This window comes from Saccharomycopsis crataegensis (genome assembly GCF_037102585.1).
Source record: "Saccharomycopsis crataegensis DNA, jcf7180000000073, whole genome shotgun sequence".
In the NCBI taxonomy this organism is placed as follows: domain Eukaryota; kingdom Fungi; phylum Ascomycota; class Saccharomycetes; order Ascoideales; family Saccharomycopsidaceae; genus Saccharomycopsis; species Saccharomycopsis crataegensis.
The window spans coordinates 358294-385431 of record NW_027043820.1 but is presented as its reverse complement, the minus strand read 5'-3'; the positions used below and the strand labels follow the sequence as shown (position 1 = coordinate 385431).

At 38.5% G+C, this 27138-nt stretch overlaps 1 protein-coding gene across 1 annotated transcript; it reads right to left on the bottom strand. All coding sequences in view use genetic code 12, as the record gives it.

The window, feature by feature from the left end:
• Nucleotides 1-22292: 22292 nt before the first annotated feature.
• On the bottom strand, nucleotides 22293-23634 carry DASC09_009970 (uncharacterized protein; the record flags this gene model as incomplete). The annotated part of the gene is made up of 2 exons (XM_064994600.1): nucleotides 22293-22334; nucleotides 22459-23634. The coding sequence occupies 2 exons, from the start codon at nucleotides 23632-23634 to the stop codon at nucleotides 22293-22295; spliced, it is 1218 nt and encodes a 405-aa protein (XP_064850672.1).
• Nucleotides 23635-27138: the final 3504 nt, after the last annotated feature.

Sequence of the window (27138 nt, the reverse complement as noted above, 5' to 3'; positions counted from 1 at the left end):
TAGTTCACCATCTCCTTTATCTCCAGCCTCATATCTTATACCTAATTCTTTCGTACCTTTCAAATATCTCAACACTCTTTTAGCTGCCTTGTAATGGACCTCCTTTGGCTCCTTGAGATATCTTGATAAAACACCGACGATATAACTAATATCGCTCCTAACAGTATTGGCAGCAAACAACAATTTTCCAACTAAAGATCTATAGGCTGTAGCATCACATGTTTCAGCATTGGCATCCACCAACGTAAGTTCTTGGCCAGAAATTGTAGGCGTCTTATCGTGGTTGCAATTCTCCATTCCAAATTCCTTCAACATGGAACCAATGTAGTCCTTCAAACTCATGTTGATACTGTTGAAGTTTTGTAACCCTAGTTACAGTAGTCATTACCAATAACAAATACTATCAAACTATCCTTGTTATTATTCTTATTCTTCTTAACTAACTAACTATTTAAATAACAAAATATAAACTCAAACTATGGGGAGAGGCCCCATATTTATAATAAGACCAATATATATGATTTGTAATCATACATCCATCTAGAACATTCTAGATGATTAATCATATGCACAATGACTAATTATTAGGCTGAGTCATAATCACATGCAGATTATATATTGCTCAGCCATGGTAAATAAACCGTCTTATCCGAGACTCGAACCCAGGATCTATTCAACACATTGATACCCGTGTTAACCGTTGAGCCATCTGTACAAAACCCAATATATGACTTTGGATTGTCAACTCAACACCCTCTCTCAATTCAAAGTCACCATACCACAAAGCTTTCTTAGCTCTATGAATTGAGGAGCAGCAAGACCTTTAGTGAACATGTCAGCAACCATGATTCCAGTATTAAGGTATTGCAAATCAATTGTCCCAGATCCAATGTGATCCCTGATGAAATGAGTCCTGATATCAATATGTTTGGTACGGTGATGGAAAGCTGGATGTTTGGCCATTTCAATACACCCCTGGTTATCATCATAAATCTTCACTGCACCAGTGTTAAGGCCAAACTGTTCAAAGACCTGTTTCAACCACAATGCCTCTTTCACACCTTCGCTGAGAGACATATATTCTGCTTCAGCTGTAGAAAGAGCAACCGTTGCTTGTTTCTTAGATCTCCATGTGATTGCACCATTGGCATATTTGAACACAAACCCAGTAGTAGACTTTCTGTCTGACTTATCTCCAGCCCAGTCAGCATCACAATATCCAACTAGTTCACCATCTCCTTTATCTCCAGCCTCATATCTTATACCTAATTCTTTTGTACCTTTCAAATATCTCAACACTCTTTTAGCTGCCTTGTAATGGACCTCCTTTGGCTCCTTGAGATATCTTGATAAAACACCGACGATATAACTAATATCGCTCCTAACAGTATTGGCAGCAAACAACAATTTTCCAACTAAAGATCTATAGTCTGTAGCATCACATGTTTCAGCATTGGCATCCACCAACGTAAGTTCTTGGCCAGAAATTGTAGGCGTCTTATCGTGGTTGCAATTCTCCATTCCAAATTCCTTCAACATGGAACCAATGTAGTCCTTCAAACTCATGTTGATACCACCATCATCTTGAGAAATATTCATGCCTAAAAATTTCTTGACAACTCCCAAGTCTTTCATCTTGAAAACATTCATCAATTCAGATTTGACTTTTCCAATAGCAAAATCCGAGGTACCAGCTATCAATAAGTCGTCAACATAGAGGGCAACCATTACAAATGACTTTTCAGACTTTCTTGAGTACAAACAATATTCAGCACCGTTTCTGACAAAACCAAGCGACGACAAAACACTGTGGATTCTTTCATTCCACACCAAGGGAGCCTGTTTCAAACCATACAAGCTTTTCTTCAATCTCAAGACACTGGTTTCCCTTCCTTTAACCACATACCCTTCCGGCTGTGTCATGTATAATTCTTCTTGAAGAAACCCATTGAGAAAAGCTGTCTTGACATCCATCTGATGAACTGCCATTCCATTCTTGGCAGCGATACTCAACATCAACCTGATAGATTCATAACGCACCACAGGTAAGAATGTCTCATTGTAGTCAATACCCTTCACCTGTGTGAATCCTCGAGCAACAAGTCTTCCCTTGAAGACTCCGTTATCTTTCTTTGCAAAGACCCAACGACATGTAATTGGCTTTCTTCCTTTCGGCAACTCGACCAATTCATAAGTGGAATTCTCCTTGTGAGCAGCTATTTCTTCGTCACAAGCGCGCTTCCATTCCACTCTTTCATCGCTCTTCATAGCTTCCTTGTAGTTTCCAGGAACATCAGTTCCTCCAGATATAGCGTCAGCTTCACCAGCCATGAAGCATGTAGCAACGTAATTCACAGGTTTGTATTCTAACAACTTGCTTTTGGTATCATCATTCAGTTCTGATTCTTCATCACAATCACTTGGCTCTTCAATATGAGGCTCAATTTTCGAAACCACCAAGTCATCATTGCTACTGCCATTTGGAACAAACGAAGTCAACTCTTCTGAATTTCTTGTATTCCTGAACTTCTTTCTTTGTGGTTTCTCAGTAACACTTTCCCTCTCTGAATCTGAGCTGAATGTGTCAGGCTGTTCTTCTATTTCAGCCAAAATACCAAATGGGTTTCTCTTAATTATACCCCTGCTTTCCTTGACTCTAGAACCTGATGATCTTTTTCTTTTCGTAGCAGTAACCAACTGAAAAGCATCATCATAAACTTTTGAGGGAATCAATTCTCCGTCCCCATACTCCTTGGTTTCCACAATGGACATTTCAATGTCTTTATCAGGTGCATCACTTTCAGATACCATGCTTGCATCATCAACTGAGATTTGGGACGTAGTTTCATCATCATGGTATGCAGAGCCATTTCTACTACCAACATCAATATCAACCAAATCATCATTCATAATAATTGGAGCAGCAGATATTCCACCAATGATACCTCCCCCTCCTCCGCCAGAAATTCCAATCCTTTCTTCTGGTGCAACAGTGGAGGACTTCTTTCCATCTTGAAAATAATATCTTGACTCATCGAAGTTCACTTGGGCAGCCGTAACAACTCTATTTGCTTCGGGATCAAACATCCTATAAGCACACCGATTTCTATCATACCCAAGCATAACACACATTTTCGAAGTAGCACCAAGTTTCCCATATCTCAATTTATGGGGAACAACAACATATCCAATACAACCAAAACAACGAAGATGATCAAGTCCTGGATTATAACCAAACCAACGACGATACGGAGTCTGAAAACCAATCACTCGGGATGGTGTTCTGTTGGTCAAATAAGCAGCAGTACGAACTGCCTCTGGCCAAAATTGCGCAGGCATGGATGCCCCAATCATCAAAGATCTTGTTTTATCTTGAATGGTCCGATTCATTCTTTCAGCAACACCATTCTGATAACTATGGTGTGGCACCGTCAACTCATGAGCAATTCCTTTTCGTCGCAAGAACGCGTGCAATTGGCCTGTAATGAATTCTCCACCATTATCAGTTCTTATGGTTCCAACTCTAAAGTCTTTTCCTTGTGACTTGAACATTGTCTCAGAGTAGTTTATGAAGTCAATAATCTGAGCCGTGCACTCGGACTTTTGAGTTAAGCATCGAGTTTCCACATACTTGGCATATCCATCTACTATCGTAAGAAAGTAGGCACTCGAATCAATCGAGCCATAGCTAAAAGGACCACAAACATCCATATGCAACAATTCCAATGGTCTCTTAGGTTTAGAACCATGACCCAACTTTGGTTTTTGGACTGTTCCTTTAGCAGCAAGGCAACAGTCGCATCGAATAACAGCATTGTCACCCAAGATTTTCCCTTTAACAAGCTTAAACATTTTGTTAGCTTTCTGTAAAATATTAGCACTTGGGTGTCCGAGTCTTTGGTGCCAGAGACCACCCTTATCAATACTGTTAAAAGCAACACCATTAGCATCAGTAGATAATCTGTAAAGCCCATTCATCAGAGGATCCTTGGTACCAATAACCTTCATTTCCGGATACATTTTCACTTTGTTTCCTTCAAACAATAATTTCGCACCATTCAGAGTAGCCTTGGAAACTGAAATCAAGTTGGCTTTTGAGTCTGGAACATAATAAGCATCTTTGATTTCAATATTGGTATTATCACGTAATTTGAACTCCGCAGACCCAATACCTGCAACAGCAACACCACCGCCATCAATCCCGGAGATCTCTCCTCCAAACGGTCTGATCGTCTTGAACAAGCTCTTATTGTTTAAGATATGTTGCGAGGCACCTGAATCAAAATACACCCTGGAGTTGTTACCATGCATTCCCATAAATGCATACCACGATGGTGACGGATTCCTACCATCGCCAATTAATTTCTCTCTCTTAGGAGCCTTGCAATCTCTTCTGAAATGTCCAGGCTTCCCACAATTGAAGCACTTGTATTACTTCTTGGTGGCGAAAACCGGTTCCGGACTCTCAATACTAGTTGACGCAATACTTTTATCTCCAATGATCTCTCTTGTTAAATCCTGAACAAGACCGAGGTCAACATTACCAATAGTTCTGCCATTTCTGGACTCGTAGGCTGTCATAACTTCTCTAGAGAGGCTATTACCGAAACCAGCCTTCTGGCCCAAACCCAAGAACAATGCACAAAGCACAGTGCTTCCGTCCAATTTACCAACAGTGTTCTTGAAATGATTAAAAGCATCAATAAAGTGTTCCACTTTTCCTTCTTTAGTTTTCAACCATTTGTTGTCCATTAAATCACAAATAATACCCACAGCATTGGTAACAGTCAAAGTACCATAGGCCTCCTTGAGAAACATAAACAAGTTTCTGCCGGTACCATCGAATTCCGAGGCCTTAGTCAAAGCAGCGCCAGTGATACTGTTAAAGACAACCGTAGAGATAATTTCATCCATAGTAGCAACCAATTGAGCAACTTCGTTTGAGTCTTCCAGACCGTCAGTTCCGGTCTCTCCATTGATCAAATAAGCATATAACCCAAGACCTTTCATCTTCATCTTGACACTGATCAATGTGAACCAATCATAGAAGTTTGATGAACCTTTCAACTTTTCATCAGCAGCAAACGAAGTAAGAGCATTTGAACTCATAACCTGTTGAAGTTTTGTAACCCTAGTTACAGTAGTCATTACCAATAACAAATACTATCAAACTATCCTTGTTATTATTCTTATTCTTCTTAACTAACTAACTATTTAAATAACAAAATATAAACTCAAACTATGGGGAGAGGCCCCATATTTATAATAAGACCAATATATATGATTTGTAATCATACATCCATCTAGAACATTCTAGATGATTAATCATATGCACAATGACTAATTATTAGGCTGAGTCATAATCACATGCAGATTATATATTGCTCAGCCATGGTAAATAAACCGTCTTATCCGAGACTCGAACCCAGGATCTATTCAACACATTGATACCCGTGTTAACCGTTGAGCCATCTGTACAAAACCCAATATATGACTTTGGATTGTCAACTCAACACGTGGTCATCCGCGACCATTTTGACCAAAGCCAAATAACAATCAGTTGACTTACTCCTTAAGAGCCGGTTAGTCTCCTCAGCTGATAGGAGATTTAGAGTAAGCAGGTTATTTATTGGTTTGATTTTTGTTCTCTTTAATTTCTTGAAACAATGGTAACAATTCCTGATAAAATTGTATGAAAAAAGGGAGTCCTAAAATGACTTCCTGGTCTACGTTCTGGGTGACGAACCCTCTGAAGTTGTAATCGATCTGACATGTATTGCGTGATATACACATGTCAACATTGGACCAATAAGCCAACCGTTCATGTGGCTTCCCAAAGGCGTCAAACACCCGACGACTTCTCTTTAACGGAATTTCTTGTAGTCCTAACTTTTCCATGGTGCTCTTTTTAATGTAATTAGCAGTTGCGCCACAGTCTAATAGGGCGGTTACATTGATTGAACCTACCTTAACATTCATAGTAATGAGGGGTAGGTTGAGAGGGTCAGCAGTAGTGGTAATACTAGCCAACACAACGGGCTCTGGGTTGTGTCGGCTTACCAGTTTTTTGGCCCTTCAACCATGGCAATATCTTGGAAAGGTTCTTCGTCCCTTAAGTCTGCGGATTTAATGGCGGCTTGAGCATCACGAAGTTTTGAGCACTGATGGACCATGTGTCCTTCCTCCTGACATAAGTAGCAGCGCAAAACCCTTCTTGGGCCTCTTGGACCCCTAGGTCCTTGAGATTGAGGCAATGCGTTGATACGGGTCCTCTTCGGAGGGGTCTCCCTCATGCTTGATCGGTATGATGGTTGGGTCCGAGTACCAGCAAAAACCTTCATCGCCAAGGGCGCGCCGAAAGAAGCCATATCGAGGATGTCAGCATAACGTTGTGCCTCTATAAAACCGCGGGGCTCCTTAGCGACAACATGAATTCTCATGTCTCTCTTGAGCCCCTGTATGTAGGTGGCCAAGAGATGGGCGGGGTTTGGGTTGTCTAATTGATTAACCAAACGGTCGAAGCTCCGATTGTAGGCGTTGACGGACGTGGTTTGTGACAATTCTGCGAGTTGATTGAGAAGCATCTGCTGGAAGTTTGCAGGTAAAAAGTAGGCTCTGAAACTGGTGAGCATGTCACTGAGATCGGAGTCGGTTGACTTTTCATCAGCCGTGGCTAAAAACTTCGCATACCAGGTCATCGCATCCCCCCGGAGTTTCACCGAAATCAAAAGGAGTTTTTCCTCTCGGGATCCGGATAGTTTGGGCATAATAATCTTAAAGTGATCCATCCAAGAGAGAATCAATGATAGGTCGTCGGATCCGTCGTAGACCGGCATGTTGTTCAACAACAACTTTTCGCGTTCCGCGTTATTCATTTTAAACCTAGTGGTGCTACCAAATGTTACAATCTGCTTCTTGTCGATGATTGTTCTCGACCAAGAAGATTCAAATTAGGTGATCACAAAGATGATCCTTTTTCTAAACTAAATAAAGGTGAAAATAAGAGGAATGTTGAATCCTTAAATAAATAAAATGATTGAAACTAATAATGGGGTGTTGGACCCGTTCTGGGAATAAAAGGCTAAACATAAGGCGATACGACAAGGATAAGAGATAAGCGGTGGGACATAAGGTGATACCTCGATGAGGTAATGCAGATCATGGTTTCGTATGGTACCATACCGTTGGTAACCAGGACTCAACCCAACCATGATCCAATAATATAACAAGTTGTTTTTATATTATGGGATCATGGTTAGGTTGAGTCCGAGTCCCATGAAAATGATGGAGAATACATCTATGATGCAAAAGACGAATATGAGGATTCAGAAGAATATGAGGAGGATGAAATGCTACTGGGTGATGAAATTCCAGTACATGAGAAAACAGAATTAACACCAACCAATGATGATTTGTCAACTCTGGAAGCTGATGCAACCAGAAACAAACAGACAAATCAAAATTCCAATGAATAAACATAATGATTATTAAAATCAATACTCAAAATATACAACGGAGTCGTATCAGCGACCAGTTGGTAATAAGTTTCACCCAAAAATCCAATGTGTCTTTGCTCCAAGAACTAAATCTATCAGAAGACTTTTCGTTTCAGTTCGATAACAAAGTCATATACTATAATTCAACCTGTTCCAGAACAGCAATAATTGTTGATGATTCTATTCCAGTGTTAGGATCCAAATTAGCAGGTATTACTGTCCAACATGAACTCCAAAAACACATCACGGATGTCTTAATTGAATTAGAAAATAACCAAGCACTCTGGATTATAAACTTGTATAATCCAAATCAATACCAAAAGCAAAATCAGATCCATGATCAGCTCAAACTCAGTTTACTTGCCCAACATCAGAATCTTCAAACTAGATTCCCAGGAAAGACAATCAACATCATGTTAGCTGGTGATTTTAATAATTTTATTGATCGTTCGGACTCCCTAAATTATAGAAGCCGTGAAGACTCAGTTGCTGAATCCTTAACTAATCTCATTACTTTGTTGAACTTGAAGGACTCATTCAATTCAATCAAACATAACATCAAGAAAACATTCACTAATAAAGCATCAGAATTAGGGAAAAGCCGGAGATTGGATAGGTTCTATATCACTGGGAGCTTCTTAAAAACAAAGAAAACAAATGGAATATGACACAAACAAATCATTTTGGGAAAAGATCCACACATGATTCAGTTACAGTGGAGTTGACTTTAACTTCATCCAAGGCTTACTATAATATGAAGAGATATAGATTGACCGACAGAATCATTAATGTTCTCAGGCACCAATCTATAAATGAAGATATCCAAGGAACCGATGAATTAATAATTGATATTAAATGCAAAGCAGAAAAACTCAAACACATGTTGAAAAAAGTGAAAGTGCCTGAACTTGATAAAGTGACGGAATATTATCAACATATTAACCAAGTTTTCCACCAATATCAAGAACAACGCCCAATAAAACAGCTAAAAGATGTAGAAGGGACACTAGTTCAATCTCATGAAGAGATAATGAAAATAGCAACTGAATATTATATGGACTTGTTTGATGGAACCAGAGGAACAAAGGACACAAAAAAAATACATAAATATCTTCAGGACATGATTCCAACCCAAGGAATATCTCCTGAAGAGAAGAGAAAAATGGATTCCTCCATAACAATGGAAGAACTCAAACTGGCAATTGATTCGGCAAATTTGAAGTCCACACCGGGCATAGATGGAATCCCATACAAATTTTATAAGGAATTATTTCCCCAAATCAAACACATCCTTCTTCAAGAATTTAACCACATTCTAACTGAAGGAAATTTACCATTCCACTACCGAACTATACTCTTTAACATCATACCAAAGCCTGGAAAGTCAAAAGAAAACATTGGAAACTATAGGCCGATAGCCCTTATCAACACTAATCTTCGATTATTATCCACAATAATTAATAATAGGTTGTTGAAGCACTTGCCTGATATCATAGGGGAAGATCAAGCTGGTTTTATTCCAGGCCGGTCATCGTTCTCCAACATCACCATTTTCAGAGAAATGTTAGATAGTCTAATTCATCCAAAAGATAAAACGCATATAATACCAAATCCACAAAAGCTGATACTAATTGTGGATTTGGAGAAAGCGTTCGATAGGATATCTCACGAATATATGGAACAACTATTGTCCCATTTAAATTTTGGAAAAAAATTAGCCAAGTTAATCATCAACATCCTCAAGCAGACAACGGGATCCTTATACATCAACAACATGACCGGCCCATTATTCAATTTAAAAAATGGTACCCTCCAAGGTAATCCGTTTTCCCCTTCATTATTTGCCTTAGCAGTAGAACCTTTACTACGATCTATCAAACAGAATACCAGAGGCCATAGTTACCAAGGAGATTTGATACCTGAAGCATATAGCAGTCAACATTATCTTGCTTTTGCTGATGATATCACAGTTTTCCTCAAAGATAAAAGAGATTATTCCAAAACAATGAAATGTATTAGACTATTTGAAAAATTCAGTGGCAGCAAACTCAATGAAAAGAAATCCCAACTAATCATACCAACTGATAATTATCCATTTTTGACACCATTCCCATTTGAGATTGCTGATGAAAACTTTCAATTGACATATTTGGGGATAACTATTGGACCATCAGTGACATTTTGGCCGGAAACATTGCAGCGTGACCTCCATATCAAGTACAAGTTATCAAACATGACCAGCTTGCTGATTCAATCAAAAATAGAAGCATTCAACACATATATTGCATCCAAGTTCTATTACAAAGAACTACACCAACCTTTGTTACCCAATCAGTTGAATCAAATTGACACATCGATTAAGTTATTGGTCAAGCAAGATACACCTATTTCTTTGGATACACTCAAGACACACAACAACAAAGGCGGTTTCTCAATGATTGATTTAAAGTCTCAACTCCAACACCGAAGAGCCAAAATTTTCCAGGATTTGTTTTTGGATAGTCACACTAAATATAACCAGATATTACGTTTTAAAATCCAATCAAGTATCAATAACATCATTCAAAAAACATCACCAACAAAATCACCAAAGGATGAATATATCAAAACTCATTATTGGTGGGTGGTATTACTTGAACTAGCGGATGACATTGAGAATACCAATGATTCAATTTCCTTAGAAGTTATGAATAGCAGCACATTCTCAGATGCTGAAAGGACAGCGTACTGGGATTTCAGAAAAGTTCTTGGTATAAAGAAACGTACAATCAGGTTGAAGCCAATGAAGATTGGAATTGAAGATTTGAAAAATTCAATTGAAAAAGGGATTCCTGAAAAATATCAACAACACATTCCAATTAGAATTAAGGATTTTGACCATACTAAAGGAAGTAAAAAACAACGGGAAAAACAAGATGTGGACAAGATGTCAAAAACACTCATGGATATTACTGGGGTGAATCAGAAACAAGTTGATAACTTTTGGCATAACCTCAAAAAATTCAACCAACATTTCCCGGGGAAATATCAAAATATTCACATCTTTCATTTGGGCATTGAAAATCACAATTACGTAAATAATCATTGTGACTATTGCAGCAAAAAATTAACCAGATATGATGAACCCCAATATGCCCCAAAGGAAATCCAATTTGAAATCATGAAGCACCATCTTATTGAATGTCCATTGGCCCAGAAACTTTGGAAAAAAATTGACTTGAATATCCCATTAACCTGGCAAACAATCATTACCCCTGCCACCAACATGAACGAAACCAGAATGATCGATAGATATCTAGGTTTCCAACGAAAATTATCAAGATTGAAATCCAAAAGGCATTTCAATTGTCATATGGCCGTTGATTCAATGATCTTCTTGCTTGAAAGCAATATCTTTTAAGCGGAGAAGAAAAAATAGGTGGGGAAAAACAAGAAAATAAAATCAAAAAAAAAAATAAAATCAAAAAAAAAACAACAATTAAAAACCTTAAAAACGCATAAAAACATTTTTTCTCAATAATAGGGTTTTTCACCATTAATGGTTTTCCCTTAACACTTTAATTTTCAAACTACATTAAGTAGTTTATGAGATATATAGTTATATAATTAATTAATATATTGAATTTTGTCTTTAAAAAAAAAAAAACCAACATACTGGCCTTTCCTCATCAAGGACCTCAAGTTCTACTACAGGGAAGTGTTGGAGCACTTCATTGAATGCTACAACAATAATGATCATATTTATCAATCTACACTGTATAAAATCCGTCCAGATGATCCAGACAGAATGATGGAATATCATAATACTTTGTTCATTGTTGAGTACTTTAGCCAACAATCTAGAACAAAGATTGACATGGAAATGAAACGTCTTGCAGGTCTTACCACCAATGAAAAATTACAGCTCTTCAGACAAATTTACAAATTGAACCAAGGTAATTTGCATTTCAAAATCCCAAAACCATTGATGCAAGGAAGCTCCGCAGAAATCCAATTGGCTCTCATTAAATTCGCTTTGATGGACCTAGCTAATCAACAACAACAGCTCCTTGAATCTGGGAACATCGAGGAAACTGAACGTCATCAAAGAACAAAATTGGAGTATGATTTAAGACATTCCCAGGAAGTCATTTATATCAACTCTGATGAAAATGAAATTGTCATTCCTGGAAGTTTTTTCCCTGATTTCCCTCTGCCAGACGACAAATTCAAAAAAAGAAAAATATCATTCATCAATCATATCAATGAGTTTTTACAAATAAGCACTGAAACCACAACTTATAAACCCAAAATTGTGATTGACGAATATGTTGAACGTCATTTTATTGAAATCGAAGTCCAAACTAGTAACAGAGATGCTTTAAACGACATATTGGAGTCCCACTTCCAACAACATAAGATCCCATACGATGCCTTTAATTTTGTTGATTTGCAAGCTTGCATAACATCTGACCCCTTCCAAAGAAATAGATTCTATGGTATGATAAACTTGGAAAAAGATACAGAACTACCAATTATCTCATCCAAGATTTTGAAAATCAAACTCTTGACCCATTGTTTCCACTGTACTAGCTGTGGTTCCAGGAAGCATACCAAGTTCTCTTGTCCTGAGCGGAACTGTATCATCTGTAAAAAACCAGGCCACATTGGGCCAGAATGCCCAATTAAACGTCATTCTAAGAAAACCAAGATCACCCCACAAAAAGAATCCCTGAATCAAAATGTTGCACATGAAGCAAATAGCTCCTTCAAAGTTGTTACTGGAAAGAAGAGAACCATTTTGAACAGAGACTCAAAACTACAACCAAACAGAAAGGACCGTTCCCAAAGACAAGTTCCAGATAAGCAGGTTGGGCAAAACCCATTCAATGTCTTAGCTGGAGATACTTCGGAATTGGATATTACGGAACCCGGCGTGGAAGCTGAAGGGAACAACACCAACCAGCCATCTCAAAAGACTGAGAAACCCCAAAAATCATCCACAAATACATCCCCATCATTTACCAGTTCCAATCCTACCCAACCAAGACATTCATCCCCAAAACCATTATCCCCAGTCTCATCCCATTCAACCACAAAATCCAACACCATCTATTCTCAACATGACACCTCCCCAATTCTCGCGCCAAAAACTCCAGCCAAGGAACCCTCCTCCACTCCTAACAAGAGTTCTCATAACCTGAGTTCTAAGACCCGGAGGACATCTCAAAATACAACTGTTCACCAGAGCAACCAAGACCTGGAACGGCTGACTAAGGGAAGCCTGAAAGCCGACAAACATGATGGAGAACCGGTAAATTTACTGGCTTTCCTCGATGAACACTATTCAAGCAATGACGATGATGACTCAGATTATGAACCAGATGATCACCAGAGTGATCACATTGAAATTGACTCCCTGGATAATCCGAATGATGATGATGATAATGACGATGATGAGCTGATATCAGATATCAGCATAAATGAATCCAATTAATCATGACTACCCATAAGAAATCCTTCAATCTAATATCTCAAAATATTCAGAGATATCATTTCACCTCCCAACATCACCTCTCCAAATACAACAAACAGCACATCCTTTTCTTTCAAGAACTTCCGAAAGACTGTGAGGCTTTGATCCGAAACTTCCATCAACATTCCTTTCATGTAAATAATTCCCCTTACCCTCGAGCGGCTATACTATTGAGAAATATCCCCTCCATGGGCACGGTAATACTAAAAAATTTCATTTCCGATAAACTTGAGTCACATCTAACCGGATACCTTACTGATCTAGTAATATCTTGGAATGATGGCAAAACTCTATTATTTTTGATAAACCTATACAACCCAACTGGACAACAAAAAGCCCAATTGACTATTCATTCCCAGTTGCACCAGCTACTCGGTGAGTTGTTGGGCCATTTGGCTATCAAATACCCAAACTCACACATCGAAATAGTGGTTGGAGGAGATTTCAACAATATCTTAGAAATTCCAAAATCAAAAAAAAATAAAAAAATTCTGAAACATCTAAAAAAACTAAACGATTTCATTGAATGCTTCAATCTCAAAGACGCTTTCTACCTCCTGCTGTCCAAAGGTCTCCCTTCCACTAACCGAGCCTCAAACGGTAAAAATCGTCGCTTAGATCGATTTTATATTTCTGAGGGTTTGTTGGAGAATACTGCTCTTAGCCAGACAAATACCCTTGGTACTATTTCCACACATGACGAAATTAGCATCAAATTTGCCCTCTCCTTTAATTTAGTGCAACTAGGACCAAAGCGTTTCAAATTGCACAACCAACTAATACCATTTATTGCTAACTCCAAGAAGTTATCACAATTGCCATCCATATCCCATTTGATTGCAGAGATCCGACTGTTAGCACCACTAACAAAAACGGCATTGAACTCTCTCCAACGCAGTGACCCATCTATTTTACCTGACCCTTATGAAAGATTGAACTCTGTTTTTAAACAGAACCCAAACACAAATCCAATTGATGCTTTTGTCATTGCTGGAGATAGGAAACTCACCGATATTCAAGATTTATTGGCCCATGCCACGTCCTATTACAAGGACATTTTTTCTGCTAAAGACTACCATGATCCGAATGCCATTCGCCAATACCTCCTAACGACGATCTCTTCCAGGAAACTAATGGCCCACGAAGCTATACAGTTAGATAACCCAATTATCGAACTGGAGATCAAGGACGCAATATGGCAGGCAAACTCAAAGAGTGAGCCTGGTCCTGATGGAATCCCTTATACATTCTATAAGGAAGCCTGGGAAAACATTAAGCATATCCTCCTCCAAGAATTCAACACTATCCTTTCCGCTGGGTCAATCCCTATTGACTATAGTCTGGTTTTGATTACATTAATCCTCAAACCCAGGAAAAATAAAGAGTTTTTACCCAATTATAGGCCAATCTCATTAATTAACACTAATATGCGCATCCTCGCTATAGTGTTAAACAACCGATTACTCAAATTCATCCCTCAGCTTGTGGGTTCCGAACAAACTGGTTTCGTCCCAGGACGTACGTCCTTCGAGCAAATTGCTGCTTTCAAAGAAGTCTTCCACTCAATGAGACCAGAATCCAACCTTTTTCAATTGCTGCGCACCTCCAAAATCCTTGTGGCTGACTTTCAAAAGGCTTTTGATAGTATCTCGCATGCATACCTAGACCACCTCTTCCAAATTCTAAACCTTGGTACAAATTTTCGCCGATTACTAATAAACATCTTGAAATCAGCAACTGCTTCCATAATGATCAACAACTTTCATGGTCCGCTATTTAAGTTAGCCTCGGGCACCTTACAGGGCAATCCAATAAGCCCCAGTATCTTTCTCTTGGCCATACAACCTTTATTAGAAAATATTCAAACAAAAAATCATGGCATAAAATTAGAAGTCCGGAATGAATTGACCATTTCCATGCAACCACTGGGTAAAGACTTTGCCATCCAGAATCCCATGAACCCCGATATCCTGATAAAGGTCACAGCATTTGCTGATGATGTCACCATATTTGTAAAAGATGACACTGAATTATTCACCACCCTCCAATACATCAAGGACTTTGAAAAATATTCAGGCAGTACCCTTAGCACCGATAAATCCAAGCTATACCATACAGCCGAATATCATCGCACCTTTGGACCCTTGACAAAACTACCCTATGAACAGGTCCCTGTCTTTACCTCCACTCCCTCAATAGTGTACTTGGGTATTCCACTAAACACACCACTACATCAAGATCAGGTATTGAAAAACATCAAATACAAATATTATCTCACACAAATGCACCATCTCAGCTTAGCGGAAAAGGTATTGGGGTACAATACTTACATTATCCCTAAACTCTTATATCGTGCAATGCATCAGCCCCTTTCTAACTCTACCACCACTAAGATTGAGGAATCATTTCAACACCTTTGTCGCAGGATTGGCAGCCTATCCCTTTCCACCCTCAAAACTTCCACCCAGATGGGAGGATATGGAATGCTCGATCTCAAAAACCACTTCCTATATCGGTACGCACACGTCATATACCAACTACTAATGTTGAGTTGGCAATCCAAAGTTATGTGGTTAGTCATTGTTCATGGAACCTTCTAGAACTCATGGAACCTTCTAGAACTTATGGAACCTTCTAGAACTCATGGAACCTTCTAGAATTCCATGGAACATTCTAGAGCTTATGGAACCTTCTAGAACCCATTGAGATTAATATAAATATGGGCCATGCCCCCATAGTCTGAGTTTGTCCTTTATATAATTTAGATAGTTAACAAGTAAAACAAGTATAACAAGGGAATAAATATTATTGAATATTATTGTTATCAATGTCTTTTGTAACTAGAGTTACAAAACTACAACAGGTTATGAGTTCAAATGCTCTCACTTCGTTCGCTGCTGATGAGAAGTTGAAGGGTTCCGGGAACTTTTATGATTGGTTTACTTTGATCAGTGTTAAGATGAAGATGAAAGGTCTTGGTTTACATGCTTACTTGATCAATGGGGAAACCGGAACCGACGGGCTGGAAACTGCTAATGAAGTTGCCCAATTGATTGCTACTATGGATGAGATTATTTCAACAGCCATTTTCAACAGCATCTCAGGCGCTGCTTTGACTAAGGCTTCCGAATTTGATGGTACTGGTAGAAACTTGTTTATGTTTCTCAAGGATGCTTATGGTACATTGACTGTTACAAATGCTGTTGGTATTATCTCAGATTTAATTGACGCTAAGTGGTTGAAATCTAGCAACGGAAACGTTGAGAATTTCATTGATGCCTTCAATCATTTCAAGAATACTGTTGGCAAATTAGACGGAAACACTGTGTTGTGTGCGTTGTTTTTGAGCTTGGGTCAGAAAGCCGGGTTTAATGCAACTCTTTCCAGGGAAGTCATGACTGCGTATGAGTCTAGAAATGGCAGGACTATTGGAAATGTTGATATTGGGCTTGTCCAAGATTTGACAAGAGAAATCATTGGAGATAAATCGATTGGTTCCACCAGTGTTGAGGGTTTGGAACCTGTGTTTGCTTTTAAGAAACAGTACAAGTGCTTCAATTGTGGAAAACCCGGTCATTTGAAGAAGGATTGCAAGGCTCCTAGAAAGGAGAGAATGGGTGGTGATCTGAAGAATCCATCACCATCTTGGTATGCATTTATGGGAATGCATGGTAGGGCCTCCAGAGTGTACTTTGACTCTGGTGCCTCGCAACATATTTTGAATGACAGAAAGATGTTTAAAACCATTGGTCCTTTTTCTGGTGAGATCTCAGGTATTGATGGTAGTTCTCTCGAGGTTCAAGGTATCGGGTCTGCGGTGTTTAAGTTACGTGATAACACCAGTATCGAAATCAAGGATGCTTATTATGTTCCAGGGTCAAAGGCCAATTTGATTTCTGTTTCCAAGGCTACTCTGAATGGTGCAAGATTATTATTTGAAGGAAACAAGGTGAAAATGTACCCTGAAAAGAAAGTGGTTGCTGTTAAAGATCCAGTTATGAGTGATCTTTATGCTTTGCACACCAGTGTCGATGGTGTGGCATTTAACAGTGTTGATAAGAGCGGGTTGTGGCACCAGAGATTAGGCCATCCCAGTATGAATATTATGAACAAGTTCAATCTGATGTTTCATTTGGTGAAAGGTAAACTTTACAGTGAAGATTCTGTGCAGTTATGTGAAAGCTGCTTGACAAGTAAAGGGGTTACCAGAAGACCAAAGAGCGGGAAGGGTGCTAAACCACAACAGCCTTTACAATTGTTGCATATGGACGTGTGTGGCCCAATCAATTATGGGTCTATTGATTCGAGCAAATATTTTCTCACTATTGTCGACGGGTATTCCAAGTTTGTGGAGGTTAAGTGTTTGAAAAACAAGTCAGAGTGTGCTGACAGGATTATTGAGTTTATTACATACACCGAAACAATGTTCAAGTCTCAGGGAAAACAGTTTACCGTGGGAACTATCCGCACTGATAATGGTGGTGAATTTGTTACAGGAAAGTTGCATGATTTCATGAGAAGCAAAGGTATTGCCCATGAGTTGACTGTGCCACACCATAGTTATCAAAATGGTGTTGCTGAAAGAATGCATCGGACAATTCAAGACAAAACTAGGTCTTTAATTATTGGGGCTTCTATGCCGGTTCAGTTTTGGTCTGAAGGTGTCCGCACGGCTGTTTATTTGATTAACAGGACGCCATCCCGCGTTATTAATTTCCACACACCATATGGTCGTTGGTATGGATACAAGCCGGGCCTTGACCATCTTCGCTGCTTTGGTTCCCTTGCATATGTGGTTATACCAAACAGTTTGAGAAATGGAAAATTTGATGCTACCGCCAAGGTTGGAGTGATGCTCGGGTATGATAGAGATCACTGTGCGTACAGAATTTTTGATCCTGCTGCCAACAAGATTATTGTGGCGACTCAGGTCAGATTTGATGAGTCAAGATATTACTATCAGGATGTGAAGCGAGTCACTGATGTGGATAGAGAGATTGCTAAGGTAAGCAGCTCTGGTGGTATGGGTTTTGCTGGTGGCGTTGCACCAGGCCCTGTTATAAGTGATCCAGACTTAGAGGATGTTGCAAGTGAGATCTCGGTTGATGATGAACGAATGGTTTCCGATTTGGATGATTCAGAAAGAGAGTCCACTGTTTCCTCAAGCAAAGACGTGGAAATGAGAATCATAGACGATGATGAGGATGCCACTGGAGAGTTAATCCCATCAAGGATGGTTTCAGAAGAGTTCAAGTTGGTTACTGCTACAAAAAGGAAAAGATCATCGGGTTCTAGACCCAAGAAAAGTACAGGTTTGATTAAAAGAAATCCATTTGGGATCTTGGCAGAAGTTGAACAAGAATCTGATACATTCAGTTCAGATTCAGAGAGGGAAATTGCTATTGAGAAACCACAAAGGAAGAAATACAGAAACGATAGTAGCTCAAAAGAGCTTACTTCTTTTGTTCCTAATGGTAGTAGCAATGACAACTTGGTGGTTTCGGAAATTGAGCCACATGTTGAACAGCCAAGTGATTGTGATGAGGAATCAGAACTGAATGATGATGCCGAAGGCAAGTTGTTAGAGTACAAACCTGTGAATTATGTTGCCTCTTGTTTTATGGCTGGTGAAGCTGCTGCTTTGGCTGGTGGAAGTGATGTTCCTGGAAATTATAAGGAAGCCATGAAGAGCAACGAAAGTGCAGAATGGAAGCGCGCTTGTGACGAAGAAATTGCGGCTCACAAGGAGAATTCCACTTATGAATTGGTCGAGTTGCCGAAAGGAAGAAAGCCAATTACATGTCGTTGGGTCTTTGCAAAGAAAGATAACGGAGTCTTCAAGGGAAGACTTGTTGCTCGAGGATTCACACAGGTGAAGGGTATTGACTACAATGAGACATTCTCACCTGTGGTGCGTTATGAATCTATCAGGTTGATGTTGAGTATTGCAGCTAAGAATGGAATGGCAGTTCATCAGATGGATGTGAAAACTGCATTCCTCAACGGATCTCTTCAGGAAGAATTATACATGACACAGCCGGAAGGGTATGTGGTTAAGGGAAAAGAAACAATGGTTTTGAGATTGAAGAAAAGCTTATATGGTTTGAAACAGGCTCCCTTGGTGTGGAATGAAAGAATCCACAGTGTTTTGTCGTCGCTTGGTTTTGTCAGAAACGGTGCTGAATATTGTCTATATTCAAGGAAATCCGAAAAGTCTTTTGTGATGGTTGCGCTTTACGTTGATGATTTATTGATAACTGGTACCTCAGATTTTGCCATCAGGAAAGTGAAAAGTGAATTGATGAATGTCTTCAAGATGAAGGACTTGGGAATAGTCAGGAAATTTTTGGGTATCAATATCTCGCAAGATAATGGAGGTATTAACATGAGCTTGAAAGACTATATTGGCTCTATGTTAAAGGAATTTGGAATGGAGAATTGCAACCCAGATAAGACGCCTACTATTGCTGGTCAGGAGCTCACCTTGGTGGACAACAGTGCTGAGGATTGTGATGCCACAGCTTACAGATCTTTGGTTGGAAAATTATTGTTTGCTGCTAATACTGTTAGAAGCGATATCAGCTATATCGTCGGTGTTCTATCCAGATACCTCAAGGAACCAAAGGAGGTGCATTATAAGGCAGCAAAGAGAGTTTTAAGATACTTGAAAGGAACCAAAGATTTGGGAATAAGATATGAGGCTGGCAATAATGATAACGGTGAGCTTCTTGGATACTGTGATGCTGACTGGGCTGGAGATAAGTCAGACAGAAAGTCTACTACTGGGTTTGTGTTCAAATATGCCAATGGTGCAATCACATGGAGATCTAAGAAGCAAGCTACTGTTGCTCTTTCTACGGCAGAGGCTGAATACATGTCACTAAGTGAAGGAGTCAAGGAAGCATTATGGCTAATGCAAGTGTTCAAGGAATTTGGGATCAATACTGGTCCAGTGAGGATGTTTGATGATAACCAAGGGTGTATTGAAATGGCAAAGCATCCAGCTTTCCATCATCGCACCAAACACATTGACATCAGGACTCACTTTATCAGGGACCACATTGGATCTGGCTCTATCAATTTGGAGTACTTGAGCACTGGTGTTATGATTGCTGATATGTTTACAAAAGGTCTTGCTGCCCCTCAATTCTTGGAGTTGAGAAGGCTCTGTGGTATGGAGACTTTGAATTGAGAGAGGGTGTTGAGTTGGCAATCCAAAGTTATGTGGTTAGTCATTGTTCATGGAACCTTCTAGAACTCATGGAACCTTCTAGAACTTATGGAACCTTCTAGAACTCATGGAACCTTCTAGAATTCCATGGAACATTCTAGAGCTTATGGAACCTTCTAGAACCCATTGAGATTAATATAAATATGGGCCATGCCCCCATAGTCTGAGTTTGTCCTTTATATAATTTAGATAGTTAACAAGTAAAACAAGTATAACAAGGGAATAAATATTATTGAATATTATTGTTATCAATGTCTTTTGTAACTAGAGTTACAAAACTACAACAACTAACATCCCTGGAAAAATATTTATATCACCAAATCTTGAGATATAAAATCCAATACGCCATTAACACCCAAATCCAAGTGGAATCTCTACTTGATCAATACCAAAAATCTCAACTCCATCCAGAATCTCACTTTCAAAGAATTGGAAGTATGATTGACAGAAACTCCATCCAAACACATATATGGTACTTTCCGTTACTTGGCTACCAACTCTCATATCCTGGCAGCTCCACCAAGAAAATTACCCTTTCTGACATTGTCAAAAGCAACATTTTCTCACTAGAAGAGAAAAAATACCTCAAATCATGGTCGATTTTATTTGATCTAGAGAACCAGGGAAAAACAAGGTATCACAGATGCAGAAGATTGAAGATTGAAGATTGAAGATATCCAGGACAATTTAGCAAAACCAGTACCAGAGAAATACAAGGCCCACCATCAAAAAATGTTCACTTTTGATTTTAAGAACGGCAGCAAACAGGAACAACTCAAACGAGACGTCTCCAAAGCATCAACAACATTGACCAAAATCACATACCCCCTGGAGCCACAACAAAGAAAATTTTGGAAACAGATTAACCAGATCAAAAGGTGGGTACCGGGTTCAATGGAGAACCTCCACCTCATGATGTTGGGGCTCACATTGTTCAAATCAACAAATTCCCGTTGCCATGTTTGTAATTTTCCTCCAGAAAATTGGAACACCAACCCCAGGGATCCTGACCATATCAAGGAAGCCTACATCACCCATTACTACATAAATTGCACAGTATCAAGAAACTTATGGAAAATATTAAAAATGGGAATATCTCAAACATGGGATAACATCATATTGCATCAACATCAGAAACAAACTATGATAAAATTGGATCGCTTCGCTTATTACATTGAAAAATATAATAGGGTACGAAGGTCAAATAATGCAGATTGGACTAATCAATCAATGAAAACATTATTATATCTTATTACAGCGGTCTACTAAAAAATTAAAATAACCATAAAACAAAATAAAAATAAAATAAAAATAATATTAAAAATAAAAATAAAAATAGTCAATATCTTAAAGGGGGTTTTTAGTGAGTAGAAATCTCACACTGTTGAATATTAATTTAAAAAAATTGAAATTCTTCGTCTTTTGAAGATTTTCCTCCTCAAAACCAAGAACAAGTTTATATAATTATATACTTATGAGATTTAATATAAATCGAAATTATTGGAAAAAAAAAAAAAACAGCATCATCAACGCCCGTTTGCTCCCGTTCTTGCAAAAAATTATCGGCCCAAATCAAGTTGGTTTCATACCTGAAAGATCTGTTGAGTTGGCAATCCAAAGTTATGTGGTTAGTCATTGTTCATGGAACCTTCTAGAACTCATGGAACCTTCTAGAATTCCATGGAACATTCTAGAGCTTATGGAACCTTCTAGAACCCATTGAGATTAATATAAATATGGGCCATGCCCCCCATAGTCTGAGTTTGTCCTTTATATAATTTAGATAGTAAACAAGTAAAACAAGTATAACAAGGGAATAAATATTATTGAATATTATTGTTATCAATGTCTTTTGTAACTAGAGTTACAAAACTACAACAGGCAGCTTTGCTAGCTTCTTCCGTAAAGTGAACGGTGTTGATTGGAAAGAAGGATGATGGATCAATTCCGGATTCATTGAAGACATGGTCAAGAAGTTTTTCCCGGTTAAATTCAGTAAACTCGGAATTCATTTCAATCTCAATTAAATGGGATTCCTTATTCATTGTGTTTAACAAAGACCCTGGCGTGTAGGTATAATTTCCAACTGTAACTTTAAGGTGGATGTTAAGATATTCAATTAAAAGATTTCTGTCCTTCTTGAAGATATCAGAGCCTGTATCCTGAGGGTTTGGGATGAAGTTTGAGTTAAGGCAGATCTTCTTATTAAAAATAACCAAGTGGTTGAGGGCCCCTTTTAAGTTTTCCCTGATTATGATCAAATCCTTATCTGGTTCGTTGGATGACTGTGTAATAGTATCAAGTTCTTTGGATAACTTAGTGAGTCCGTTTTTGATGGATTCCAAGTGTTTTTCAAGAGGAAACTCTGTAAAGATATCTTTTGGGATCTTAAAGTAGATTAAGATATCCTTAAGATGCTGTTGGCTCATGATAAATTCCAAGTAGTTCTCCAAGCTGATTCTAGAGTTTCTCAATCTGTTGAATTCGTTTGTCATATTAAAACTGGTGTAGTTTTGGAAGAAATCTTCAATTTCCATGATCTTGACGAGTTCCTCGCGTTTTTCTTTGGATTTAATAATAGCAGGATTGGAGGTGGAGAACAATTTTCCTGATTTGCGTTTCTCGCTTATGGCATATTCCAATACGTCGCGGTGCTTAAAGTCAAGGATTTTGATGTGACTTGCCCATTTGAAAGTTCTTTCAAATTTCATCAACACGTTTTGGAAGGATGGATCATTGGTGTTTGTAGTGGCTCGAGGTGTGCGCTTGTCTCCAGCGGTGGCTTGAGCATAGGTTTGGATTGGTCTTGCCATATTGACAGCTGGAGCCACCGGATTGGAGGCCGTAGTTGGAGAGGCGACAGTAGAAGATGAAACAGAGGGAACAGGAACAGAAGGAACAGAAACAGAATTTTTTTTTGGGTTTTGAGAATTTTCGATTTTTTTTTGGTTTTCGGAGTTTTCATTAATAAAATCAGTAGAAATAACGGCTTGGGTTGGAGTAACAGGATTATGCATGTCAATGTCAGTGTCACATGCTGCATGAGAATTGCGATCGCAATCAACTGAAGAAACATTAATTGCTGGAGAGGTAGTTGGGGTAGAAATGGCGTTGGAATCCATGTTTTGGTCCGCTTCAGGATCTTCTGAAGCAGTTAAAAAGGTTTCAACAGTACTATTAATAGTATTGTCGGCTGCATCAGTAATTTCTTCATCGGAATCTTGATCTTTAGCTTGTTTGTTTATGTTTGCTATCGGGATCGGGGTTTCAGATGTTGCGCCAACATCCAATGAAGAGCCCCAAGAAACCGGGGTTTCAATGATTGGGGGATCATTAGTAGGGTCGGTGGAGTAGTTTGGGGTAGCTTTATTACTATTTCTAGTGGTTCTCATGATTTTTTTACTGATGTCACCAAACGGCGGTTTTTTTTTGCGGCGGTATTGAATTTTTTTTTTTTTTTATAAAGTCCCTATATTTAACTACTAAGAGCTATATAGGTCATCGCACTTTTTATGTACGGTTATTATGATCAATTATGCGCAGCTATGGCGACTTATTTGGTGTCCGTTTTCTCCCAATATTTTTGGTAACCTGGGAGTTTGGGTTGGAAAATGCAATGTTTTTGACTTGTAGCAACCTGTCACTATTTTTTTTTTAGCCAGGGAGGAGGAAATCTTCGAAAGACACCAGCGACGCAACCTTACCGGTAGTGTGAGATTTTTACTCACTAAAACCCCCTTGTATCTTACCTTCAGAGTGGTATTACTCCTTACTCAGCTAGCGTACTGAACGTGACCTGTTGGTTGATGCAGCGAGCGGGGTTCGAACACGCGACCCTTTCTTAGTCTATGGTTCTGCCCACTACGCCACCCAGCGCAGGTTTTATTTTTTTTTTTTTTAAAGACAAAATTTTATGGTAACCAGGACTCAACCTAGGCATGATCCCATAATATAACAAAAAACAAAGAAAGCCGGGCTAGCCTAATTGGTTAGGGCGTCTGACTTCTAATCAGGAGATTCTGGGTTCGAGTCCCAGGTTCGGTGTACTCGAAAGAGTGATTCATGTAGGCTGGGTGGCCGAGTGGTTAAGGCGTCACGTTAAGGCCGTGATTTCTTCGGATGCGCGGGTTCGAATCCCGTCCCAGTCAAAATGTTTTTCAAAAGCCATGCTCACACACTTTTTACCAAAGGATTATAAACTGCACTACAATGGTAGTGCAGATATCCTTCTAGGTATTACAGTGTTTTCATTTTTTATTCGTACCAACCACCGGAAATGTTCGTACCAGTGGCAAAAAATAATTCATACCGACCCCCGGTATTTTTCGTACCACCGCAGCGGGATTTATTCAAACCATCTAACAAAAATAGATCATACTATTGCACTTCAATTATTCATACCAACAGTATATAAAATTCATATTAATTCCTTTCTTTTTTTTATGTGACTGGCTCTATAAGCCTCTAAGCTACTCAGTTTAATCAAATTATACTCATTTTTTCCATAATTCTGTGCTACTTTCTATAAAACCGGATATCTATAATAATATTAATAGTAGCACGTGATTACGGTTTTCAAGAAATGGGAACGAATGTATGGTAGGAGCTGTTCTCCATTTAAGATGATGAATTCCCACTTTTGACATTCAATTCGGTCTTTATGTGATCACCAGATTACTTACAAAAAAAAGCATAAGATTTTACCATCAAAACTAAGTATGGACTTGAAAGCCAAGCTACTAACTGATGGGTATGTTGATGGCCTAGGTAATAGATTCTATGCTGAACCCAGTGAAATGACTTTAGAGTCTGAAATAGCACCAGTTGAAGCTTGCTTTAGTTACAGTGACTATAAGCATTTTGAAAAACCAGGTATCATGGATATCATGGAAATTGATCCTATTTTCGAAGAAGAAGAAGATGCCGAGATGGAAATTGAAATGAAAGAACGAAGATATAGAGGTTCGTACCGGTATTATAATCAAGCTGTCAAACAAAGATTTTGGCAATTGGTCATGGAAGAAGGCGTGTCAGCTTACAAGGCTGCAAAATTAGAAGATATACCTTTGCAAACTGCTTACACATGGAAAAGAAATTGGAACAAAATACTTGTTAATGAATTAAATGGTATCTCGGAGCCAACAAAGAAAAGAGGTCGTAAACCCCTTCTCACTGATGAACATAAGGAATTCCTTCAAAAATTGATAAAGGAAGATGCTACAGTGACTCTCGATTTTATGTTGGAGAGACTCAAGAAAGCCTTCACCAATGTAAGAGCCAAGGCTACAACAATCTATAACTTTGTAACCAAGGTCTGTAAGCTAAGTCTCAAACGTATTTCTAAATGGGCTTTGAGAAGAAGTCTGGAGGAATTGAAGAAACAGAGACTCGAGTGGGCAGAGAAGTATAAAGACAAGCTCGACTTTAGTCAAAACTGTATTTTCATCGACGAAGCAGGTTTCAATATCAGTATGCGGCGTGAGTATGGATGGTCTGCTGTGGGTGAAAAAGCAGTTCTTACTGTTCCCGTAACCAGAGGGCTTAATATTTCGTTCATTGGGGCAATTTCTGTCAAAGGTTGTATTGAATTAAAGGTCAGAACTCCAGTGGCTACATCCAATAAGAAGAGAAAACTTGATTCAGAAACGACCATTGACAAAGTGAGTAAAGGTACTACAGCTAATCACTTCTACAGTTTTGTAAAGTCAGTGATCCAGCAAATAGAAAATAACGAGGAGCTCAAAGGTATGAAATATTTGATCCTTGATAATGCTGCCATTCATAAACGAAGTGATCTTCAGTTACTAGTGGCACTGAGTGGCTTGGAACTTGTGTTTTTACCTCCTTATTCTCCAGGGTTGAATGCTATAGAAGAATTCTGGTCAGTATGTAAGAGTAAAGTCAAAAGATCAAACTTGAGCAAGAAGGAGCAATTAACTCCAAGGGTGAAAGAAGCCACAGAAAATATTTCCCTTGATAGTTACAAGGGATTCTGCAGACATGCTTCTAGACATATTGATCTCTGTTTACAACAGCAGCTCTTTTGAAAACAAATACCAAAGATGAAGAAAAAAAATTAGAAAACAAACCAAAAAAAAAAAAGTAAAAACTATAAAAAAAATTACATAAAGACGCAACAAAGCTCCAAAACAAATTAATGAAAATTTAAAATTTTAAGGAAGGACGAAACCACACCAAAATTTGGTTATGAGCCTTTGAAATGGTAAATGAGTATTGCAAAGGGGCTTTATTGGGTGTGCGGGTCCCCTGTAACATGTTTAATAATATCAAAGATAAAATATTAATGAAAGCATAAGAATTTTATGCATTTAGTATGAATTTTGTATTCTGTTGGTATGAATAATTAAAGTGCAATAGTATGAACTATTTTTCTTAGATGGTCTGAATAAATCCCGCTGCGGTGGTACGAAAAATACCGGGGGTCGGTATGAATTATTTTTTGCCACTGGTATGAACATTTCCGGTGGGTGGTACGAATAAAAAATGAAAACACTGTACATAGGTGTCCGGCGTTTTTCTTGTCGGAAAAACATCGCTCCACCATAGTACACAAAATTTCATGAAGTACCCTTAAGTTAAGTGATAGACAAGATCAGACTATTGGAGCTTGCACTGTACTAAGAGCTACATTTCAACAGTCACGTGTAGATCCAGGATGCTATAGAGTTGTTAAATAATAAGGTTCTGAATAATCAATATTTGGTGCTAGATCCTCAAATTTTCTTCAGTTTTGTGGGTTTAGTGGTGAATAGACATCTCTACATGTACATAATGTCCACAGAACAAAGTTTTTAGGTCAAAATTCTAAGTTTATTAAATAAAAAAGCAAAGATATTTTATAGTAGCAATGAAAGTATAAGCAAAACTTAAAAATA